The sequence below is a fragment of the Pteropus vampyrus genome, unplaced genomic scaffold (genome assembly GCF_000151845.1).
Source record: "Pteropus vampyrus isolate Shadow unplaced genomic scaffold, Pvam_2.0 Scaffold303, whole genome shotgun sequence".
NCBI classification, from domain to species: Eukaryota; Metazoa; Chordata; class Mammalia; order Chiroptera; family Pteropodidae; genus Pteropus; species Pteropus vampyrus.
In genome coordinates this window covers 1321228-1341470 of record NW_011889084.1, presented here as the reverse complement: position 1 = coordinate 1341470, position 20243 = coordinate 1321228, and the positions used below count along the sequence as shown (strand labels likewise).

The 20243-nt window shown below is 47.6% G+C and overlaps 1 protein-coding gene across 4 annotated transcripts in view; it reads left to right on the top strand.

Moving 5' to 3' along the window:
- The window catches only part of LMF1 (lipase maturation factor 1), a 102429-nt gene that overhangs the window by 53490 nt on the left and 28696 nt on the right, over positions 1–20243 (top strand). For all 4 annotated transcript variants that reach the window (XM_011376817.1, XM_011376818.2, XM_023521365.1 and 1 more), the window contains 2 exons: positions 1588–1736; positions 18416–18481. In XM_011376817.1, the coding sequence (XP_011375119.1) occupies positions 1588–1736; positions 18416–18481 (215 nt within the window). The remainder of the gene's footprint in view (positions 1–1587; positions 1737–18415; positions 18482–20243) is intronic.

Here is a 20243-nt window from a genome sequence, read left to right as displayed (position 1 = left end):
GAACATGTAAAAGCAAATGGGATCCCCCCGCCCCTGCATCTTATGAAAAATTTCAAACTACAGGGAGTTTGAAACAATTGTACAGTGAAACCCATGAGCCCCCTGCCTGGACTCTGCAGTTTGTCTTTTGCTCTGGCGGCTTCATCATATGCCTGTTTGTTTCTCATCTTAATGTTCAGGGTACCTCAAAATAAGTTGCAGACATGAAGATTTGTCCATCAGCCCTTAAACTAGGGTTCAGAATTCATTTAAGTTTGAGGAAGAAACTGAAAAAGAATGAAACCCTAAGGTGCCTCTGGTGAGTCTTGGCGAGGACACCCCCATGACCCACTCCCCCACCAGACACAGACACAATGTCACCCCAGAACCCCCAGGCAGCCTTGTGCAGATTTCTTTCCCCTGCATCAGTTTTCTTCCTTCTAGAACCTTCTATAAATGGAACCATAGAGTATGGTATGTACCCTTGCCTAATGAATCTTTCATTCAGCATAATGTTTTTGAGATTTGTCAAAATGAGATTAACAGGAACTTGTGCAATCTGAAAAATGAAGCACAGGTTCCTTTTGAAGGGCCCAGTTGACAACCACCTGAAACCTGTTCTGGGTTCCAGGTGTCCTGGGGATGCAGTGTGAACAGCAGTTTTCATAGTGGGGCCAACTCAGTGAGTCACCACCACTTCTGTGAGAATGAGAACTCAGATGCGTTGCACTTACCTGCGTTTCTCATATGGAGTTCCCAGCAGGAGGAATTAGCTGGCACCCCTCACGGCCAACCAATAGAGCTGCTAGCCATAACAGGCTGAACCCGTGCAGGCTAACAGGAGGTGATTTTATCTGGAATGACCATCACCTGTACCTACTTCTTCCCCTGGCTTCTTCTCTCACCTGGGACAGACAGGCTGTATTATCTGCACCTGTCTCATTTCCCTGTGACTTCCTCCCTCACCTAGAACAGATGGGGGCTGTACTTGCCCTGTATCTCCCTATGACTTTCTCTTTTACCTGGGGCATATAGGGGCCATGTCACCTGTACCTGTCTTGTGTTCCCCCTTGGCTTCCTCACCTGGAGGTGGTGTCACCTATACCTGTGACTTCCTCCCTCACCTGGGGAAAATGGCTGTGTCACCTATACCTGTCCCACATCTCCCAGGGACTTCCTCATCCGGAGAAGATGGGGACCAGAGTCAGCTCTGCATTCAGAACCTCTGTGCAGGTCATCTGGCCTCCTCCATACACATCGTCCATCCTGGCGAATGCTCCTCCAGGAAGAATGCACAAAGCCATGATTTCAAATGCAGGCCTATTGAACGGAAAGAGGACTCCCCCGTGCCCACTGGCAGTGTGTGCTCAGCATGGGGCCCTTGCTACATCTGCAGCAACTGCAAAGGACAGGAGGCAATGGTCTGAACACAGAGGGTGTGGCACAAGCGCTGGGGCACAGTCCCACTGTGGGCTGAAACGCACTCCTCAGTTATTCCATCTGTCCTATGTTCAGGACTGTTAAGTTAAACTGCGTTTGGTGAGACTATTCCTGTAGGGTATGGCTAGCTGGTTAACGTGGCCATTTGTTCTCTTACTGTCATTTCAGGATGGGAGTCCCAGCTTCTGGAAACAGGGTTCCTGGGGATTTTCTTGTGCCCTCTTTGGACTCTGTCTCGACTGCCCAGGAAGACACCCCCTCCCCAGATCGTTCTGTGGGGCTTTCGGTGGCTGATTTTCAGAATCATGCTCGGAGCAGTAAGTAGAACTTTTATTTGTAATATTTGGGGGGAAATGTACTGAAAATGAGTCTCTCGCCTCTCTGTCCTCCTGTTGGCCAGGCCAGGCCAGCTGTGCCCCTTCTGCTTCTTTCTGTGATGTCTAGTGGCCTGTTTCTGATCCCTGCAAACTCCACTGGCTCCCCTGGACCTTTACATGACCATGTCTGCCACAACTCAGTCCATTTCACATGGAGACTCATGGGGAAGAGCCTCTTAATGCCTCTCACCAGCCCTTCTGGTGGTCTCTGGACCACCACATCGCTTTCCACATCGCTTTAAATCAGTAAAGAAGGACATGATGTAATTCTCACTCCTAGAAAGCCACGCCGGCTTCCTTTTTGTCTCTCTGCCTACTAGTCTTTTCTTTTGGACCTGTGCTCATTGGGTTTGGGGAGTATGTTTAGCTGTTCCTGTACTCTATGTGGCCTGTGGTGGCAGTCTGTGCTCTGCCTGGCCCGGGTGCTGCTCGCCTGTGTTCTCCTCCTCTTAGGCTCTTTGCCGGGCCCTGAAGACTAGGATTGCTCAGCTTCTATCCTCTACACAGCCTTTGAAAGTATATGTCCTTTTAATGTAACTAGCCGCCGTTTTTCAGAAACATTATCTAAGCCTTAAAGTCAGGAGTGACATGGTTGCTTTTGACCTCCAACTGTAGACAGAATTTTGCAGCTTTCCCTCAGTCTCCCACTTCTCTCCCTTTGTAAGATCTTAATTTTTCATTAAAATTATTATAAAATACAAAATTCTCTTACATTGGAAACCTTATCACACAGATGTGCTAAGTATCTGTTTGCTTTAAGTTTTCCCTTGGGGGACAATCACAGACTTGGGAGACAGGGCAGAGAACTTGCTCCTGACCCGCTTGAGAACAAGTTGCTCCATCCATTGGGCCCGCCTTGCTCATGTCCCCTCCAGTCCAGATGGTCCTCGGTCTCCCAGCCCCATGATCCAACAGTGTGGCTGTCTGATGTGCACCTGACCAGCCTCAGGTGCTGCATCCTTGGCAGGAGGCCCTGCACTCTCTTCCGGGGGCAGCATCCAGCTGTTCTGTCACGGACTTAGGCGGGCCTGGCTGGTCCTCTCTCAAAATCACTTTTTCCACAGTGTAGTTAATATTCCGCAGTGAGGTCCTGTAAAATCATGTGGCTGTCCCATTTCTCTTCACATACTCAGTTTATTCGTGTATCTTTGTGGGCATACACTCCCACATGGCCTTTGTTCAGCATGGCATTTTCACACCTCTGTGTGACTGTTGATAATGCGATGCCCTCATTCCTTGTATCTGTCCTGTGCTCCATCACCTTTGCATCATGACCGGTTGTTATAAGCCCTCGAGTCGGCTCCGACTCCTGGTGACCATATGACTGAGTGATTGATATCCAGTGTCCTGTCCTCAACAGCCCTGCTCAGCTCCTGTAGAGTCATACCCTTGGCTTCTTTTAGGGTGTCAGTCTACTTATATTTGGTCTTCCACTTTCCCTGCTGTCTTCTATTTTTCTCAGCATTATTGTCTTTTCCAAAGAACCCTGCCTTCCTTCTCATGATTTGCCCACAGTAGGACAGCTTCAGTTTTGTCATTTTTGCCTCCAGTGATGTTTCAGGCTTAATTTGCTCTAGGACTCACTTGTTCATCTCTCTGGCGGTCCAGGGGTATCTGTAAAGCTCTCTTCCAACACCATTTTTCAAATGAATCTGTCTTTTCCTGTCAGCCTATTTTACTATCCAACTTTCACATCTATACATAAGAATTGATCAGTACTCATTCTTAACTAGCAGCTGACGGGCATCTGCTCTGTGAAGGGATGACGTGCCAGCCTTTGCGCGGGACTGCAGTCCTGAGGGCTCGCACCTTCCCACTTCCTCCTGTTACTGTCAGGCGCCCACTCTCCTGTGCTTCATACTTGCTCTTAGATATTGAAGCATCGTTCATTCTGGCACAGTGACCATCTGTGGTTTGGTTAACTGCTGTGTCTGTGGCCAGGTGGCCTTGGAGCTCTGGGGACACCGGAAGCAGCTGGATACAGAGGGACAAGTGCCGCCCGGGGCAACAGACCTAGGGTCAGAGCCTGGCGTGACCGGCCATGTCCACTTGCGTGGGTGGTGAACAGGCCACAGGGTTGTGGGAGTGCTGGCCGGAGGGGCAGACAGGGCTGTGTGGAAGCCTGGAGAGCACCCCATTTGGGGCTGGTGTGGTTGGCAAAGTTCTCGACCTGGGCGGGTGTGAATAGCTACAGATACTGGGAAATGCTGTGTTGAAGTTATTGTGTGTTCAGATTCAACAATAAAGTGTGACACTTCTACATTCATTTTCCCATTTAATTAGAAAGATAGTTGTTTTTGCGGTTCCTTTTAATGAAATGTTGAAATGGTGAGTTGTCTATAGTCACCATACACATATTCTTCTCAGGCTGTGGTTCCTTGTCCATCTAGGACTTGATTTTGGATTCTCTCCCGAGCTAGCTTTAAAAAGTATAAAAATGTATGAAATGTTGCAAAGGACTTTATTGGGGACCCCACTGAGATGACAGCTTCATTAGGTGGGACATATAAAGCAAGGAGCCCCCGGCGAAGGGGCAACCCGGGCACGGAAGCTCTGGGTGGCAGAGCTGTCAGGCTGTTTTGTGCAAGGTTTGTGATGCCAAGAGTTGAACAAACCCCCACCATGCCTGACTGAGTGCAGGGGATCGTTAGCACATTCTAAAGCGCCTTTTATGGCATTTTGATTGACTGTTAGCACCAGCTGGATAAGAAATTATCAGGTGCACTAAAAGGTATAATTACTTGATTTAGTCTGTATGTTGGATATTATTAATCTTCCTTCAGTGGAAAGCAGAAAGTAGAGTTGACTTGACAAAAAAGTGCTAGCAGCAAAATGTCCATTCCTCTGTGAGCTGAGAGAACTCACAACAGATCTGGTGATACTAAAGCGACTGTGGGTGAAGCCCCCCAGTCTAGCCCCTGATCTTCTGTTTGTGGGTGAGAACCAGTGCCACAGAATCAGCTTAGGGGGTGACTGTCCTGAATATTCAGAGACCGCTGTCGTTTTGTCATTCGTCAGTGGTTCAGATGCCCTGAGAGACAGATGGGCTCTTGTAGAGCTCAGCCTCAGAGGGGACCGTGAACTGTGCAGGTAAAGGTGCCCAAGCAGAAAGAAAGGAAGCCGCGTAGCCTCTGTGCCCGCAGAAGGCCTGCTCTTCCCAGGTGCCTGAGATGGAGTCACCCTGGTCCCCGTTCTTAGGGCTTCTGTGTCCTGAGCTATTCTGACCTCCTACAATGCTGGGGTGAGAGGTATTAATGGATAGGTGGCCCAGGCTACCCTGCTGTCTGTAAACAGCTGGACACTGAACACACTTCATGATGCAGCTGGTCTCACGTCGGACAATAGACAGTGTGAGATGGGTCCAGAGGAGAACACATGAGGTGAGCCCCTCGACCACCTGGCTCTCTGTGGGGAGACGGGGGGCAGGCAGAGGTGGGAGACCTTGCCAGCTGTTGGAAGTGGAGGATGATGGAATGCCATAAGGCTTCCCTCAGCTCCTGATGCTTCTGGAATTCCAGGGCAGAGTACACAGAGGGGCACAAAAGGAGCTCCAAGGGCACAGCATCACCTCTGTAGCAGTCTTACAAAAATGCATTGCTCTAGGGGTGGCTCCATAGTGTAGTGGTTAGCACGTCTGCTTTACATGCAGAAGGTCCTGGGTTCGCACCCCGGGTGGAGCCATGGACCATACCCCAGGTGCGGGTGCGCCAGGCTGCGAGCGTGTGGGAGGAGACACCCCACCTTCAGAGATCCAGTTCTTAAGGGGAAACAGCAACATCCATAGGTCAGGAGTGGAAGTAGCGGGAGGGGAATTAAAGGGGGAAAAAATGCATTTCTCTAACCTAATTGTGAGAAAACATTAGACAAACTGCAACTGAGGGACATTCTTCAAAATTACTGACCGGAATTCTCAAGCGTCAAAGTCATGAGATTTAATTAAAGACTGAGGAATTGTCAGACTCAGGGAACATAACAGTCAATGTGGCACTCTGGAGTGGCACCCTGGATTGTCCCTGATATAGAAAAAGGACATTAGTGGGAAAACTGGTGAAATCCAAGTAAGGTTTGTAGTTCAGTAACATTGAATTAATAGCGACAGCTATACAGGAACTCCAGACTATTTTTACAGCTTTCCTGAAGTCTTAAGAATTTTTCAAAGTGAAAAGTTAAAGAAGGGCTCAACAAAGAAACAATGGCTTCTGCTGGCACTTCTGTCTGGGAGAAAGTGTCCCCACGAGCTCTTGCCCTGAAGCCAGACAACTCAGTTCCTCCCGTATATTCCTGGCACCTTTCAAGCTGCTGCCCCAGCACTGGAGTTCAGAGCGAATGAATCCATCAGCGAATGTGTTTCAGTTCCAGGCCCATTGAAGCAGGGCAACCCCACTGGCCACGGGACCAGGCCACGGGACCAGACAGGATGGCACCCGTGGCTGATTCCAGAATCAGACACAATGACCAATTACCTCATCCCCCTCCAACCATCCAGTCAGTTACCGTCCCCCCCCAATCATCCAATCAGTAGCACTCATGACCCCAACTCCCTTAGTTTCCATGACTACTGATTTTCCCCTGTATAATCTGTACTCCCGAGACACGTGGGGAGCCCTTTTGTTGAGAGCAGTAGCTTGCCTATGTCTTCAGGACTTGCAACTCTCTAAATAAACCTTACTTTCTTTGCTGAAAAAAAAGTTCAAGAGAAATAGTATGAGCAACTTTTATTTACACAAAGCAGGCAATTTGAAGAAATGGTTAAATTCCTTCAGAGATATAGATTACCAACTGACAGAGGAAGAGGCAGGAATCTACGTAATTCTATCAGCTGAGATCATTAACAACACAAATAAAAAGCACCTTCCCACTAAGAAAACTTGTGGCCCAGAAACCTTTCCTGATGAGTTCTATAAAATATTTAAGGAAGAAACTCTATGAATCTCATACACACTCATTCAGAAAACAGGGGAGAAAAAACCCTTCCCAACTCATTTTTCTGAGACCAGCAAAGACAAGGACATGTCAAGAAAAGGAAATTACAGAGCAAAGTCTTCAAGAGCACAGACATGAAGTTTTTAAGGAATTATTAGCAGTTGAATCCAGCAATGCGTGAAAAGTATAATGCATCAAAGCAACATGGGGTTTTTCCCAGAATGCAAGATTGGCTAGACATGAATGAATCAAGGGAGAAAGATATAAAATGATATGATCACTTCAACTGATGTAAGAAAAGCATTAGACAAAATTATACAATTTTTAGAAATTCTCAGCAAACTAGGAATAAAAGGAAATATCCTCAACCTGATGAAAGATTAAGTACATAAACTGCCTGCAGCCAATACCATACCTAATGATGGAAGACTAAACATTTTTCCCATAAGATTGGAAACAAGGCAGGGGTGTCCAGTCTCATCACATCTGTTTAACAGTGTATCAGTGATCTTAGCTTGTGCAATAAAACAAGAAAAAGTAATAAAAGCCTGAAGATTAGAAAAGTAAAATCATCTGTACTCACAGATAAGCAGGTCATGTATGTGAAAGATCATAAAGGTCTTTAGGATCCAGGAGTGAATTTAACCAGAGTGCAGGATTCATGGCCAGTATAGAAAACAAGATTTCTATAATATTTTTCAGAAAATGAAAAAATTTTAATATAGCATTAATAATAACATCCAAAATCATAGGAAATTTTAATAGAGGTGCAACATTTGTACCCTGATAGCTACCAAACATTGCTGAGAGAAATTAAAGAGACTTAGGTAGACCATGTTTGTGAATCAAAAGTTTCAATATTGCTCAACTGTCAGTTGTCCTCAAATTGATCTGTAGATTTCATGCACCTTCAAACATAATCCTAGAAGGATTCCTTTTTAGAAATTGGTGAACTGATTCTTAGATCCATATGGAAATGGATTCTGTTCCTGGTGAGGACTCTTCCTGGCCTGCAGATGGCCTCCCTCTTGCTGTGTCCTCACCTGGTGGAGAAGAAAGTCTAGTCTCCTCTAATAAGTGCACAAATCCTGTCGGATCAAGGCCTTGCCCTTATAACCTCATCTAACCTTAATTACTTCCTTAGTCTAAATACAGACTCACTGGGAGTGGGGGGGTCAGAGCTTCACCATGAATTTTGGAAGGACACAGACATTCAATGCATAACAGCAAAGATGTGAACAAGCAGAACTCTCCTGCATTGCCCTCCTATGGGTGTATAGAATTGATACCAGGCATTAGAAACCAAACATAGTCCATCAACAGGAGGGCAGGTGGACACCCTGTGCCAAACCCCCGAAATGGAAACCACCCAGCAATAAAGAGGAGTGAATACTGCTGCGTGACAGACCTGGATGACCTCACAGGCATCGTGCTGAGAGAAGCCAGACTGAGCACCATGAAGGATTGGGCACCACGTGAGACCTTGTGTAGGAGGTTCTAGAGCTGGCAGAGCCAGGGAAGTGTTTGCCTCTGAGATTCGGGGTGGGGATTGACTGGGGTGCAGAGTGCATATGGGAATTTTTAGGGCAGTGGAAATGTCCTGTGTGCTGATAGCTAGAGTCCCACAGACGTGCACATCCACAAAGCTCCTCATCTGCATGCTTTAGGGCAGGACATAAATTATTTTTTGAAACCTGACAAGAAGTCAGCAGCAGGAGGAGCATCAGGGGACCCATCAGCCAACATAGAGCAGAGACGTCTCTTTGTGGACAGGGCTAGAGAGCAACAGCCCCACTCACCGAGTCAGATCTTCCTCAGTGTACTTCTGTTGAGTGCCAGATAAAAACCATGTGCCTTCAAACCCTGGAAAGACCATTTGCTCAACGGAAGCTATAGCTCGAGACAGTCCCATGGGACACAGCTTCCCGCCCAGCTCCGTGTGCTGACTGATGGCCTGGGCTGTGCAGGGTGGGACGTCCTATTTCCTCTCTTTTGATTATCGGTGCCTGCTGACCTATAGGTGACGTGACAGTCCCAAACTGTCACCACATGGACCTGGAAGAGGCAGGGTGGTCATCCCACTTGACGTGATTGGTTTGGAGCTAGAGTTCAAGCAGCATCGAGAGCGTCTCCCTCAGCTCCCTCTGTGAAGCTCTAAAGCTCAATTAAGACTTTGTGAATTTACATTCTGAAGCCAGACTGTAAGCAACATGGGTCACCACATTTCTCACTGGAGAAGGTAGAGCCTCTCTTGTCTCCCTGTCCTCCTCACTCAAGTTTCTGGGACAGTGCAGTGGCTTGGGCCCAGGTGACCCCATTTGATTTCCTCAGAACAAAGACGCAGATCTGCTCAGGACTGTACCTGTGCCTCCCCACTAGACTGGGGCAAACACACGCTAGATGCTTTCTTTTGGAAGAGCTCTGCAATGTTCCTCTGATTTTCAACTCAATTTTCTGCTCTAAATGCATAGATTTCAGTCATATTAGGGTGTAGGATCCCTTTTCACTTGCAGACATGATAAGTGGTGTGGATGTTTGAGTCACTGTGTTTAAGGCATTAGGTTGCCCCTATGCTTTAAAAAAAACTTTTTCACTTTTTTCTCACTCTCAGTTTCTGTCAAAACAGAGTATATGTGTGTGTGACTGAGTTTCTAACGGCCAAAGTTTTCACCCCAGAGCACATCAAATGCCTGTCACCGAAGCCCGGGGCCCTTTGCTTCTGACCCTCTGTGCTCCACGTGCAGGAGCAGACAATGGATTTTCCACACAGCTCTCTGGAGCCAAAGCTGTCCTTGATTATGTCATCCTGTAGTAGGCTGATGAACTGTGTGTGCTGAGGGTTTAGATCTCTCAATTGCTAAAATTCTGGGAATTGAGCCAGTGCCCTTGTTGCCGGGAATTCTCAGACCTGGACAGTACCAAGGGGAGGCTACGCGGTTTTAGTTTGACCCCCTGAGAATTGAGAAAGCAAAGCCCCATCCCTTCTGCACCTCCCTCCTTCCCGCTCTCTACCCCCTCAGGCCTGGCTCCTGTCTGGGGTGTGTGTACCGGGCTGTCGTATTTGGCCACAGCAGACGTGCTACAGTCTCCGTCTTTCTGTAGAAACTTGCTTTGGCGTAAGCATTACCTTGTAAAGAACATGCAAACCTGAACAATAGCAAGTAAAAAAATGTGTCCATACTTTCTTCGGTGTCATCAGAATAAGGAGAGTAGATGTCAGGAATCGGATTGCTGATGAATTCCACTTCCGGGCTACGTCTCTTCAACAAGGCTGCTTCTGCTTGTTATGTTAACAGCTACCTTAGTATGTTAGCATGGCTTTCATTTTTCTCCATATTCTTTGTGCAGTTCTTCCAACATCTTGTACTACATTCCTCCTGATATTAAATTATATCATTGCTTCACATATTAAGAATTAAGAATTTAGTACCATGAATTCTTACTGAGCAAAATCACAGCTAAAATCAGTTTCATTTGAGTTACGTATTTGCTATGCTGGAGCAGGTTGTTTTTAAATGAAGTAAGTGGAGGGATGCAACTATCAACATAAGAAATGTCGAAACCTATAGAGAATTTTTATAAGAGTTTATTTGAGCCAAACTGATGACATAGAGCAGGGAGCAAAATCCCAAATGCTCCGGAGAATGACAGTTTCCCAGTTTCTTTTATGCATTTGAAATTAAGGAGGAGTACATGAGGATGGGGGAAAGCAAGGTGGAACTGGATTACATTGCAGGACAGTTAACGAGATAATAATGTTCTCTCTTGAGAGTGGCTATGTTTATTTCAAAAGCGTGTTAACCTAGATACACAGAAACAGTGGACAGGGCTTACTTAAGGCAAAGATAAACTTTTTACTAAAAAGTTAAATGCCTGAGGCGTGACTACTGACCAATTGGGAATTTATGATCAGATCACCTTGTGAGGTTACTTTATGTAGAACTCCTTAAAGGGTCAGGAGCTAGAGAATTCACGCATGAGCAAGAGCCTCTCAGAAGCTAATGTGAGGATTAGCATTCCTGCCTATATGTTTTGGTGACCCCCAAGTAACCTGCAGGCTGCAGAAAGCAGTGACAAGATGCTAGTGCCTTTTCCATGCAGCTTCAAATCCCTAGTCATTAATCAGCAGGGGCTCTACTGCTAAACACCTGTGCTGCTCACGACTCTGTGCTCACACCTGGCTGCAGCACCCACAGTGGGGCCTTCTGACACTTCTTGTGTGCAGACTCTCCTACTGTCTTGTTAACACAAGAGAAAAGGCCATATCTGAAATGCAGAAAACGTAGGCCCAGGGGACTTAACAGTTTTCATGTCAAAATTCAGCAGAACCGGGAGCTGCAGCCAGGCCGTGATTGAAGGGCACCATGAGAAAACACTTTCCTTGAAATACTGGCAATTGCGTCCGAGATCCTGCCATAAGGAGTCACCTGGGATATTATGAAAGCTTTAAGCCAATAAATTCAATAATTTAGATGAAATGGACAAATTCCTTGACAAATGCCGCTTACCAAAACTGAGACAAAAAGAAACAGGAAACCTCAGTGGTTCTGTACCTGTTAAATAAGTTGAATTTGTAATCAAAAACCTTTTCCAGAAAGAAAAGTGTAGACCCAGATGGCTTCACCAGTGAAATCTCTCAAATATTTGAGGAGGAAATAATAGCAGTCCTACACAAACTCTTTTGGAAAATAGCAGAGGAAGAAATACTTCCCAAATTGTTTTATGTGACCAGTATAACAGTGATACCAAAACCTGAAGAGGACATCAGAAAAAGGAGAAGATAAACCAGTAACTCCCATGAGCAAAGGCACAGAAACCCTTTGCAAATATCAGCAAATCAAATCTGGCAATGAAAAAAGGCATAGTTTATCTTAGGAATGTGAGGTGGTTTTAACATTTGAAAATCAATTAATGGAGTTTTCTAGAGTAACAGAATAAAGATGAAGAACGATTTTATCATCTTAGCAATTGCAGAAAAAAGCACATGATACAATTCAGCACCCACTCATGACGGTCTTAGACAGGAACCTCCTCAGCTTTACAAAGGTATCTGTGAAACCTCAGCACACACCTGTCTTCACGGTGAGAGGACAAAGCTTTCGCATGCAGTTAGGAACCAGGCCCGGATGTCAGTTGCCGGTTCTGCTCTTCAACACTGTACTGGAAGACTTAGTGCAATAAGACAAGAAAAAGAAATAAAGGCATAAAGACTGAGGAAAAAAGAAATGAAGCCGTTATTTATAGATATGATTGTATACATACAAAACCCAGGGGAATCAAAAAGCAGTTACTAAAATGAGTGCATGAATTTCACAAGGTTGCAGGATACAAGTCAACATGAAAAATAACTGGACTTTATAAACTATTAAGAAATCATTAGAAAATAAAACTGAAAATACATTCTACAATTGCATCAAGAGCTTGCAAATACCTCAATCTGATTAAGGAGATCTAAGATGTGTATTTTAAAACGGTAGAACATTGCTGATATGAATTTAAAAGACCTATGTAAATGGAGAGGTGTACCATGTTCATGGTCAGAAACCTCAGTATTGTTAAGATTGTCTGTTTTACTCAAATTTATACAGAGATTCAAGGCAATTCTGCCAAACTCCCAGCTTTTCAGGAGGAATTGACATGCCAATTCTAAAATTTACATGGAAGTACAGAGAATATTGAAAAAAAAAGAACAAAGCTGGAGGACTTATATTTCTCGATTTTACAGCTGAAGTGTGGAATTGATCTAAGCTAGAAAAACAGATCAGCAGAAGAAAATAGAGTCCAGAAACTGACTCAACCTCTACTGTCAATTGATATAAAACCAACGTACCAAGTGAAATCAGTGGAAGAAGGAAAGTCATTTTTTTACAACTAGTGCTGAAATCATTGGATATCAGTATAGAAAATAAAATGAATTTTGACTGCAGTCCCATCCGTTCCAAACTCTAATTTCAGAGAGAGGTTATGGACCTAAATGTAAAAGCAAAACCATAAAATTCTTAGAAGAAAACAAAAATATCTCCCAGAAACAGGTCCACACAGATATAGTCAATTGATTTTCAACCAAGGCATTAAGTCAAAACAGTACAGCAAGGAAAGTTTTTTTTTTTTTTACAAACATAAAAGCCAAAATCACAGAGTTTTTCGAAGATAAGATAGTTACTTTGGGGTGAACACAGAGTTCTTGGACAGGGCACAAAAAAGCACTAACCATTAAAGAAAAAATAGTGATAAATTGTACTTTACTGATATTAAAATTTTCCATTATCAAAAGACACTATTAAGAATATGAATAGGCAAGCCAGAGACTGGAAAAACTATTTGCAGTATATAGGTCTGACCAAAAATTAATATCCTGAACGTGCAAATCATGATAATAGGACATAGGACTTGAATGTACTTCACAAATGAAAGTATAAGAATGGAGACAGTGAAAAGCTCTGAGACAGCATTTAACTCACGAGAAGGGCCAAATATAAAACACTGTCGTGTGCAGGCAACTGGAATTCCTGGTGGGGTTCATCACTAGCGGGGTGAAAGCTGGCCACACACATCCACAGCAGCCCTCTTCATAACTGCTAGACCTGGGAAACAACCAAATGCCCATCAGTGGATAAACTGTGATGCGTTTACACTCAGCCACAGAAGGGAACCAAGTCCTGATGCAGCCACACAGACAAATCCCAAAGCATGCTGAGTACGACCCACCCAAACCTACAGCCAGAGCACCTGACGCCCAAGTCAGTGTGTTTGAGATCCCAGAGCAGGCAGAGCTGGGCCAGACTACATGGCTTCCTGGTGAGTGGGGCGTGGAATGGCCTGGAAAGAGATCCCAGAGAACATTCTCTGGGACAGAAATCTGTCTCCTCTCTTAGGTGCTAGATACCTGATTGTGTACAGTTGTCAGAATGCGTTGAACTGAATACTTAGGATGTGTGTTTTGTTTTATGTAAACTGAAGCTCAACCCTTGGACTTAAAAGACTGTCATGAGTTTGCTTTTCACATACAATAATTGCTATAAGGTGCAGCCCTGTAAAATTCCACACGCCTTGGGGATAACGAGGGAGATGGTCATTACTGATGTTCGGAGAACGTTGCAGCAACCCCAGCCATTGGACACTCCCTACCCCAGAGACCGAGGGCAGCTGTGCAGACTGCTGACCTTCTCCATGACAGGAGCCACGTTTGGGACACAGTTGGCAGTCATCCTTGTGCAAGTTTTTGCTGAGACTCAGCTAGGCCCTGACACCTGCTGGCAGAGTGGCGAGTGCACGCGCATCCGAGTCTGCTTCAGGGCACAGCTGCTTGCTGCTGCAGTGTTCAGGTCACACCTGGATCTCAGGCTGGCCATCAGCTCTGTCTCCCATTCTGAGGCTCAGGCTTCTGTCCGATGGAAGGAAATTTCCCAGCTGAGATGAGGCTTTGGCCAGAAAGCTCAGAGAGTCTGCACTTGGATCTCTGCTCTTCCCCTGGAGGCCCGAGGGCTTCTTGGAGCGGGTGATTGGAAGAGCTGTTGCCTTGTTAGCATGCCCCACTCGTGCATGTCCCAGAGACGCTGCGACCCAGAGAGGACTGAAAGGTTAGCAAAGAAGAGCAGGGAGCTCAGTCACCAAGGGGAAAATGAAACTTTGAAGTCAGGGGCTCTTTCTTGGAGTCAGATTGCCTCCAGTAAAATCATATTACATATAATGAAATAAATGTTGGAATGCAACATGCCCTGTGAAGACCCAAATCAAGCAGATGTCATTGTCGTTTCCTTGGCTAGCCTGCCACGTCCTGGGATCCCCACTCCACAAGGAGAGCAATTATCCTAATTTGTTTTATTGCATTAGCGTGGGCAGAGCTGAAGAAAGGGGCTTTCTTCCTTCCTGCAGGAGCGCCTTGGAGGCCAGACCTCGGACTCCAGCCCCAGGGTGGCATGGGAATTTCTGGGAAACTTGTCTGCAGTACTCTGACCTCTGGCCCCCAGCTGCAGCCCCCTGCTAAGCACAGGCTCCCAGGCTTGGCCCTTCAGCACCCTCTTTGTGCCTCTATTTCCAGCCTCAGACCCACCCGTTCCCAGTGACCTATAAAGACGTCGAATCCTAAATGCCTCTGAAGACCTGTGACAATTCCTTCCACCCACTCCATGCAGCCCCGCTTCAAAGTCTGTCACAGACAGGTGTCACCATAGTAATTTCCAAAAGATCTTTAGGATTTAGAGAGGGCAAAATACAACTCCACAAAAAAAAAAAAAACAAACCCAGCCTTAGTGATTTTTCTCCCCAACCACGTATTTCAGCCCAAATGATGTCCTATAACTTACCAGTACTTAACTGTATGCACATATGCTTGCCGTTTGGGGGGGGTCACATGGTACATTTCTGTTTCATCACACCTTGGGGTCAGAAAGTATTGACACCAGCAAACTGACACTGGAGAGTAAGTAACAGGGCCAAGTGGCGACACTAGGTTGGCTGGGGCCCTTCAAATATGGAGACAAGTTGGTTGTCATCATGCCCACTAACATAACTTACAGGATGCTAAACAGTGAACTGCAAATGCAGCAGTTGCCACACGCCCTAAAAAATGGGGTTCCCCTCTGCCTGCTCAAGGAGCACATGGGGTCCTCTGGGCCTAGCTCAGCTCCCAGAGGAGAGAAGCAGTCAGGGCAGAGCCCGGAGTACCTCGGCCTCCACCAGCCATTGCCCCTGACTGGCATCCCAGACCTCCATGCCTACTCATGAGGGCAATGGCCTGTCCTCCTGCACTTGGAAAACACTCATTATCACTCAGGGCTCCAGGGTCCACAGAGCTTCTCCTTTGTGGAAAAGGAACAGTCAGAGGACTAGCCCCTGTGTTTGCAGATGGAGGAGGAGTGTCTGGAGCAGGGCAGAGACTCTGACGAGAGAACCAGTATATGCTTAAAATGGGGTGCTGCAGACAGCTCTCCACGGTGGCACGGGTGCCTCTGAGGAAGGGGGGCTGCCTCCCCTGGCGTTCACAGGCCGTCACTTCTCGCTGGGCGTCAGGCCTGCGGAGCACCCCACACACACACACCCGTCAGGTGTGAAGGGACTTGCACGGTGTTACAGAAATGGATGTTCTGTGGCGCGAAGCCTTGGATTTTCCAGTTTCCAAATGGGAGTTTTTAAGACACGTGTCCTGGGACCTGTGAGCTTCAGAGAGGAGCCGGGTGCTTGCCTTTATGTTCCTGCCTCCCACTCACTGCTTGTAAGGCCTGGGGCTTCCTCAGTCACCCTGGAATGTTCCATCATCCTGGCACTCTCCCGTTCCCAAGCAGAGAGCAGGGGTTGTATGGACATCTGTGGGTCACTTGGCTTTCTTTGGGTCTGGCGTATTACTGGCCTGTCTGTGCCATTTTTTCAGAATTAATTTGGGGCTGCAAAAGGATCAAAGAAGGCTTTGTTCTTTTGACACTTACTCTGGAAGAAAAAAAAATCCGTGGAAAATCTGACATCTGCATTGTAGGGAGAAATCAGTAGATGGGGAGGAATATAATTATCCTCCGCTCCTGAAAGAATGTCTCAGATTTTTAAGTGTCTCATATCAGCTTAGAATTTGAGTGACATTTTAATTATTTTGTTTTTTTTCTTCTTCGCCTGGTTTGAATCTCCAAAGAGTACCACTCTCGCATTCTGAAGGGATGCAGGGAGTGGAGCGGCACTCACAAGGGAGCCTCGTGTAGCCCCGTGGCTGAGGTTGTCTGCAGAACGAGGGGCACGTTTTCATCAGAAATCAGCAGTTCTTCTGCTGGCAGTATGGGCTCGCTCAGGTCTGGGTCATCAGGAAACGTTTGACTTTCTGAAGCGCTATATTCACACAATCATGACCATGGCCAAATTCAGACTGGAAGTTGTCTATCTGGCACTTTGTGATCTAGGCAAACCCAGTTTCTAGAAAAACATAACTCTCCACTTTTCAAAATGATTCATCCAAGAGTCTTTATACTTGGAGTGTAACCACAGCTCTGTGACGTTGGGGGTGGCCTGTGCGGCTGAGGGCCAGGTGAGTTCGGCCTGGCCGGGCTGTGAGACCCCAGTGAGGTGGCTGCGGAAGCAGGAAGTAGCTTCTCCAGAACCAGCTTCGGAATAGCCTTTGGGTCTTCGTGGCACTCAGAAAATTGAGTGCTGTGGTCCCTTTGGGATGCGTTTGTAAACCGCTATTAGGTGCATGTCTAGCTCAGTCCAGCCCATGTGCACTGTTCTGTCATCTGGCCTTACTGTGGAAGCCACGTGGCCTAAACATGTCGCTCTGTATCTCTTCTCCTTACTCCTTTGGGTGTCGCTGCATCCAAGCCGCCAGGGGCCCAGGCTAGAGGTCTTAGCTGCTTCCCGCTCCAATCCCTTGGCCCATCCTGTGGGCTCCACATTCCAGACACGTCTGGAATCGGACACACCTCACATCCTGGATGGTCATTCTGCCTTGCTGGCTGCGTGGCCACCAGAAGACCCATCAACTCACACTGTCCCGTCTCTGGCTCAGAGCCCTCAGCCACCCCAAAGTCTTTCTCATGTGTAAAGGTCAGTTTTATGTATCATCTTGGCTGGGCCACCACCCCAGTTATTCAACCAAACACCGATCTCGGTGCTGCAGCAAGGGTGTTTCACAGAGGTTATTAAAGTTCGTGGTCAGTTGACTTTAGTGAGGAAGACTATCCTGGACAGCCTGAGTGGATGGTGGATGGGTGGGTGGGTGCGTAGTTAGATGGTGGATGGGTGGATGGGTGCATGGACGGATGAAACGGCTGTAGTCATAGCTGCAGAAACCACTCACGAGAGAAAGCCGAGCTGTGTTCCAGGGTGGTTTCTTTATCGGTGCAGTTTCTTTCTCACTTTCTAATCCAGCTATTATGTAAGAGACAAATCGAAAATAAATCTCTGCAACTCAAGAGATATTTTTATTCCTGGTATGGGAACAGTTGGTTTCCGACTTATGAAGAAATCGTGTGCAGAGAAAGTGGATGGACAGGGTGCATCTGACAGGCATGTTGACCGTCCTCCCTGTGACAGCAGACCAGCCGTGCTGTGGACACTGTGTGGCGTCCCGGAAGCTGCACGGGGGGAGCCGACTGTGCAGCTCACCCGAGAAGCTCACCCACAGGCTCTCTGTAGCTTCTTTCCCAGGAGACCAGGCAGCAAAGCAGCTCCCTGGAGACACTCTCAGGCCTGAGCACCGGGGCTATGCTGGGTGCTGTGAGACGGTACTGACCATCCCAGGAGATGGGTAAACATTTTCATCCAGCTCACCTGAGCTGCTAAATGGTGCGTCATCGTAGCAATTTCAACATTGTCCCTTTCACGTCCTCCTTGGCATCTATGCAAGTATAAGTAAGGTTGTGTGTGTGTAGCTTTGCCAATTTTGTTCATTTTTAAAGCCTCACAATTGCACTATTGAGATGATGCTCACATTCTAAAAAACGAGTTTTAAAGCGCAGAAGGAACTGACTTTATAACAAGGAAGCCAGTGTTTCTTTTTACCTGTAGCATTTGCTAACTTTTCATCATTAAAGCCCCGAATGTGCCTTTGTGAAACACTGTTTCAATCTTACCCTTTACGTCTCTTCAGGGTGTAAGATAAAATCCGTCATCTCTCCCTTAAAGTTCCTTTCAGTGCAGGTTCTGCCCCTGACAGCGGTTCCCTTGCCATTCTGGGAAATGGTTCACGTGGCTTCCTCTCTGTCTCGCTTTGGCAGGGCCTGATCAAGATCCGGGGGGACCGATGCTGGCAGGACCTCACCTGCATGGACTTCCACTACGAGGTGAGTAGCTTGGTGGCACAGTGATGCGATGAGTCAGACTTCAGCTCATTTGGATGTGCCCTCCTGCTTCCTTTCTCTGGGAGACAGAGTATCCCGCTTGCTAGGGCTGGCAGAATGGAACGACTGGCCACTGTGGTTGTGGGTCTGGTGGTTCCTTCTAATCATGAGCGCTGGGTCCCTCTGCTGCTGTCCACGGTCCTGCCCGATACCCTGGATATCAGAACAGGTACCTTCCCTCCTAGAGTCTCAGCTGGCCCTTCCTGCCCTCAGGGCAGGTGCAGAGTTGAGGACTGCTCTGCCCTGTACCCAGCCCCCAGCCATGGCAGACATGGGTGCAGGAATTTCCCAGCTCCCTGGGGTACAGGCGTGCCAGTCTTCCTGTGTCTAGATCCCCAAGGCCCCCTCCCTGCCTCCACCCAGGGCTTTGGGAACACTCCCCCCATCTCAGGACCTGGGCCCAGGTCTAAGCCCCTCCAGACACTCCTGTCCCTGCTGACTGCTGGCCTATTTGTGGGGAGCTGGGACTGCATTTTCCTGTGAATTAACCTGAGGGCATTTGGCATTGAAACATCATTTGTTTTCTCAGTAACATTGGCTCATCCCAAGTACAGAACACATTCCTGTCGGGTGCCCATTCTCACGTTGGGCCCATGTCCCTCTTGTTGGCAGTAAAAACCTTGACACGCCTGGAGCGCCACCTGTCAGGATGTTTTTTTCCATGTTCTCCACTCATTGCTTATGGCCCGAATGGAATATGGGGAAAGCGGTTTTTATCTGCTCTTCTTCTGAAAGGTGGCTTGCAGACAATCATACGCATTCTGTGACTAGTCCCGAGTGTGTTTGGTGCTTGATGTTGCTTCTCAGGCCTGGGGTCATGCCCCCTTATTGCTGTTCCTGTGTGTGTTCCAGGCTGTGTCATCTGTGAAGCAGCCCAGGGCTGGGGCGTCCCCTTTGTGCTGTGTTTAGCGGGAGGTCAGGCTTTATCTTTAGGATCCAGGGATCACCCCACATCCCACCTAACGTGCCTTGGAGTGTCCTCTCCGCCTACCCAAGATGCCACAAGGCCCTCCCTTGGTCCTAGAGCCAACTTTCCACAAAGTGCCAGAGGAAATGCTTCCAGCTTAGCAGGAGTGGGTATGGGGTTCCATGAGCTGGGCCAGGGACACTCTGCTCTGTCCTGGGCCCACCCGTGAGTCCCCTCAGCCACCCAATCAGCACTGTCTCAATGTGTGAAGATCGCACACGTCCCCCTGCAGGGTGTCAGTGCGGCGAACAGGTAGCGCCTGTCGGTCCCCATGGTGCGAATGCCTGTGCTTGACGTGCATGCGGCTCTGGGGCCAGGATGGAGGTGGCCCTGGGACAGCAGGAGGAGGCTTGGTGAGTGGAGGGCAGGGCTGGGTGCGCATCCCCAGGGATTCATGGAGCTGGCACACATCAGGCCGGGGCTCTCCGTCCTCACAGCCCTGCTCAGGATTCAGGCAGGCAGTGCACATGGGTTGTGACCCGAGTCCTGAGGATGGGCCAGCAGGCCATGCCATCCACATGTGTGAGATCAGGGCCATTGGAATCAAAGTTCTAGGACAAGCCAAGTCGAGGCTCATTAAGACCCGGGAATGTGATGACCGATGATCGCACGGGATCCAAGCCTGAACCAAGCGGTGCCGTGAGGCCCTGGTTGTTCAATGCTGCTGTCACAGAGAGGTCGGGCCCGTGGCGTTCGGGTCAGGCACTTTGGAGGGACGGAACCTCCTAACTCTGTGGC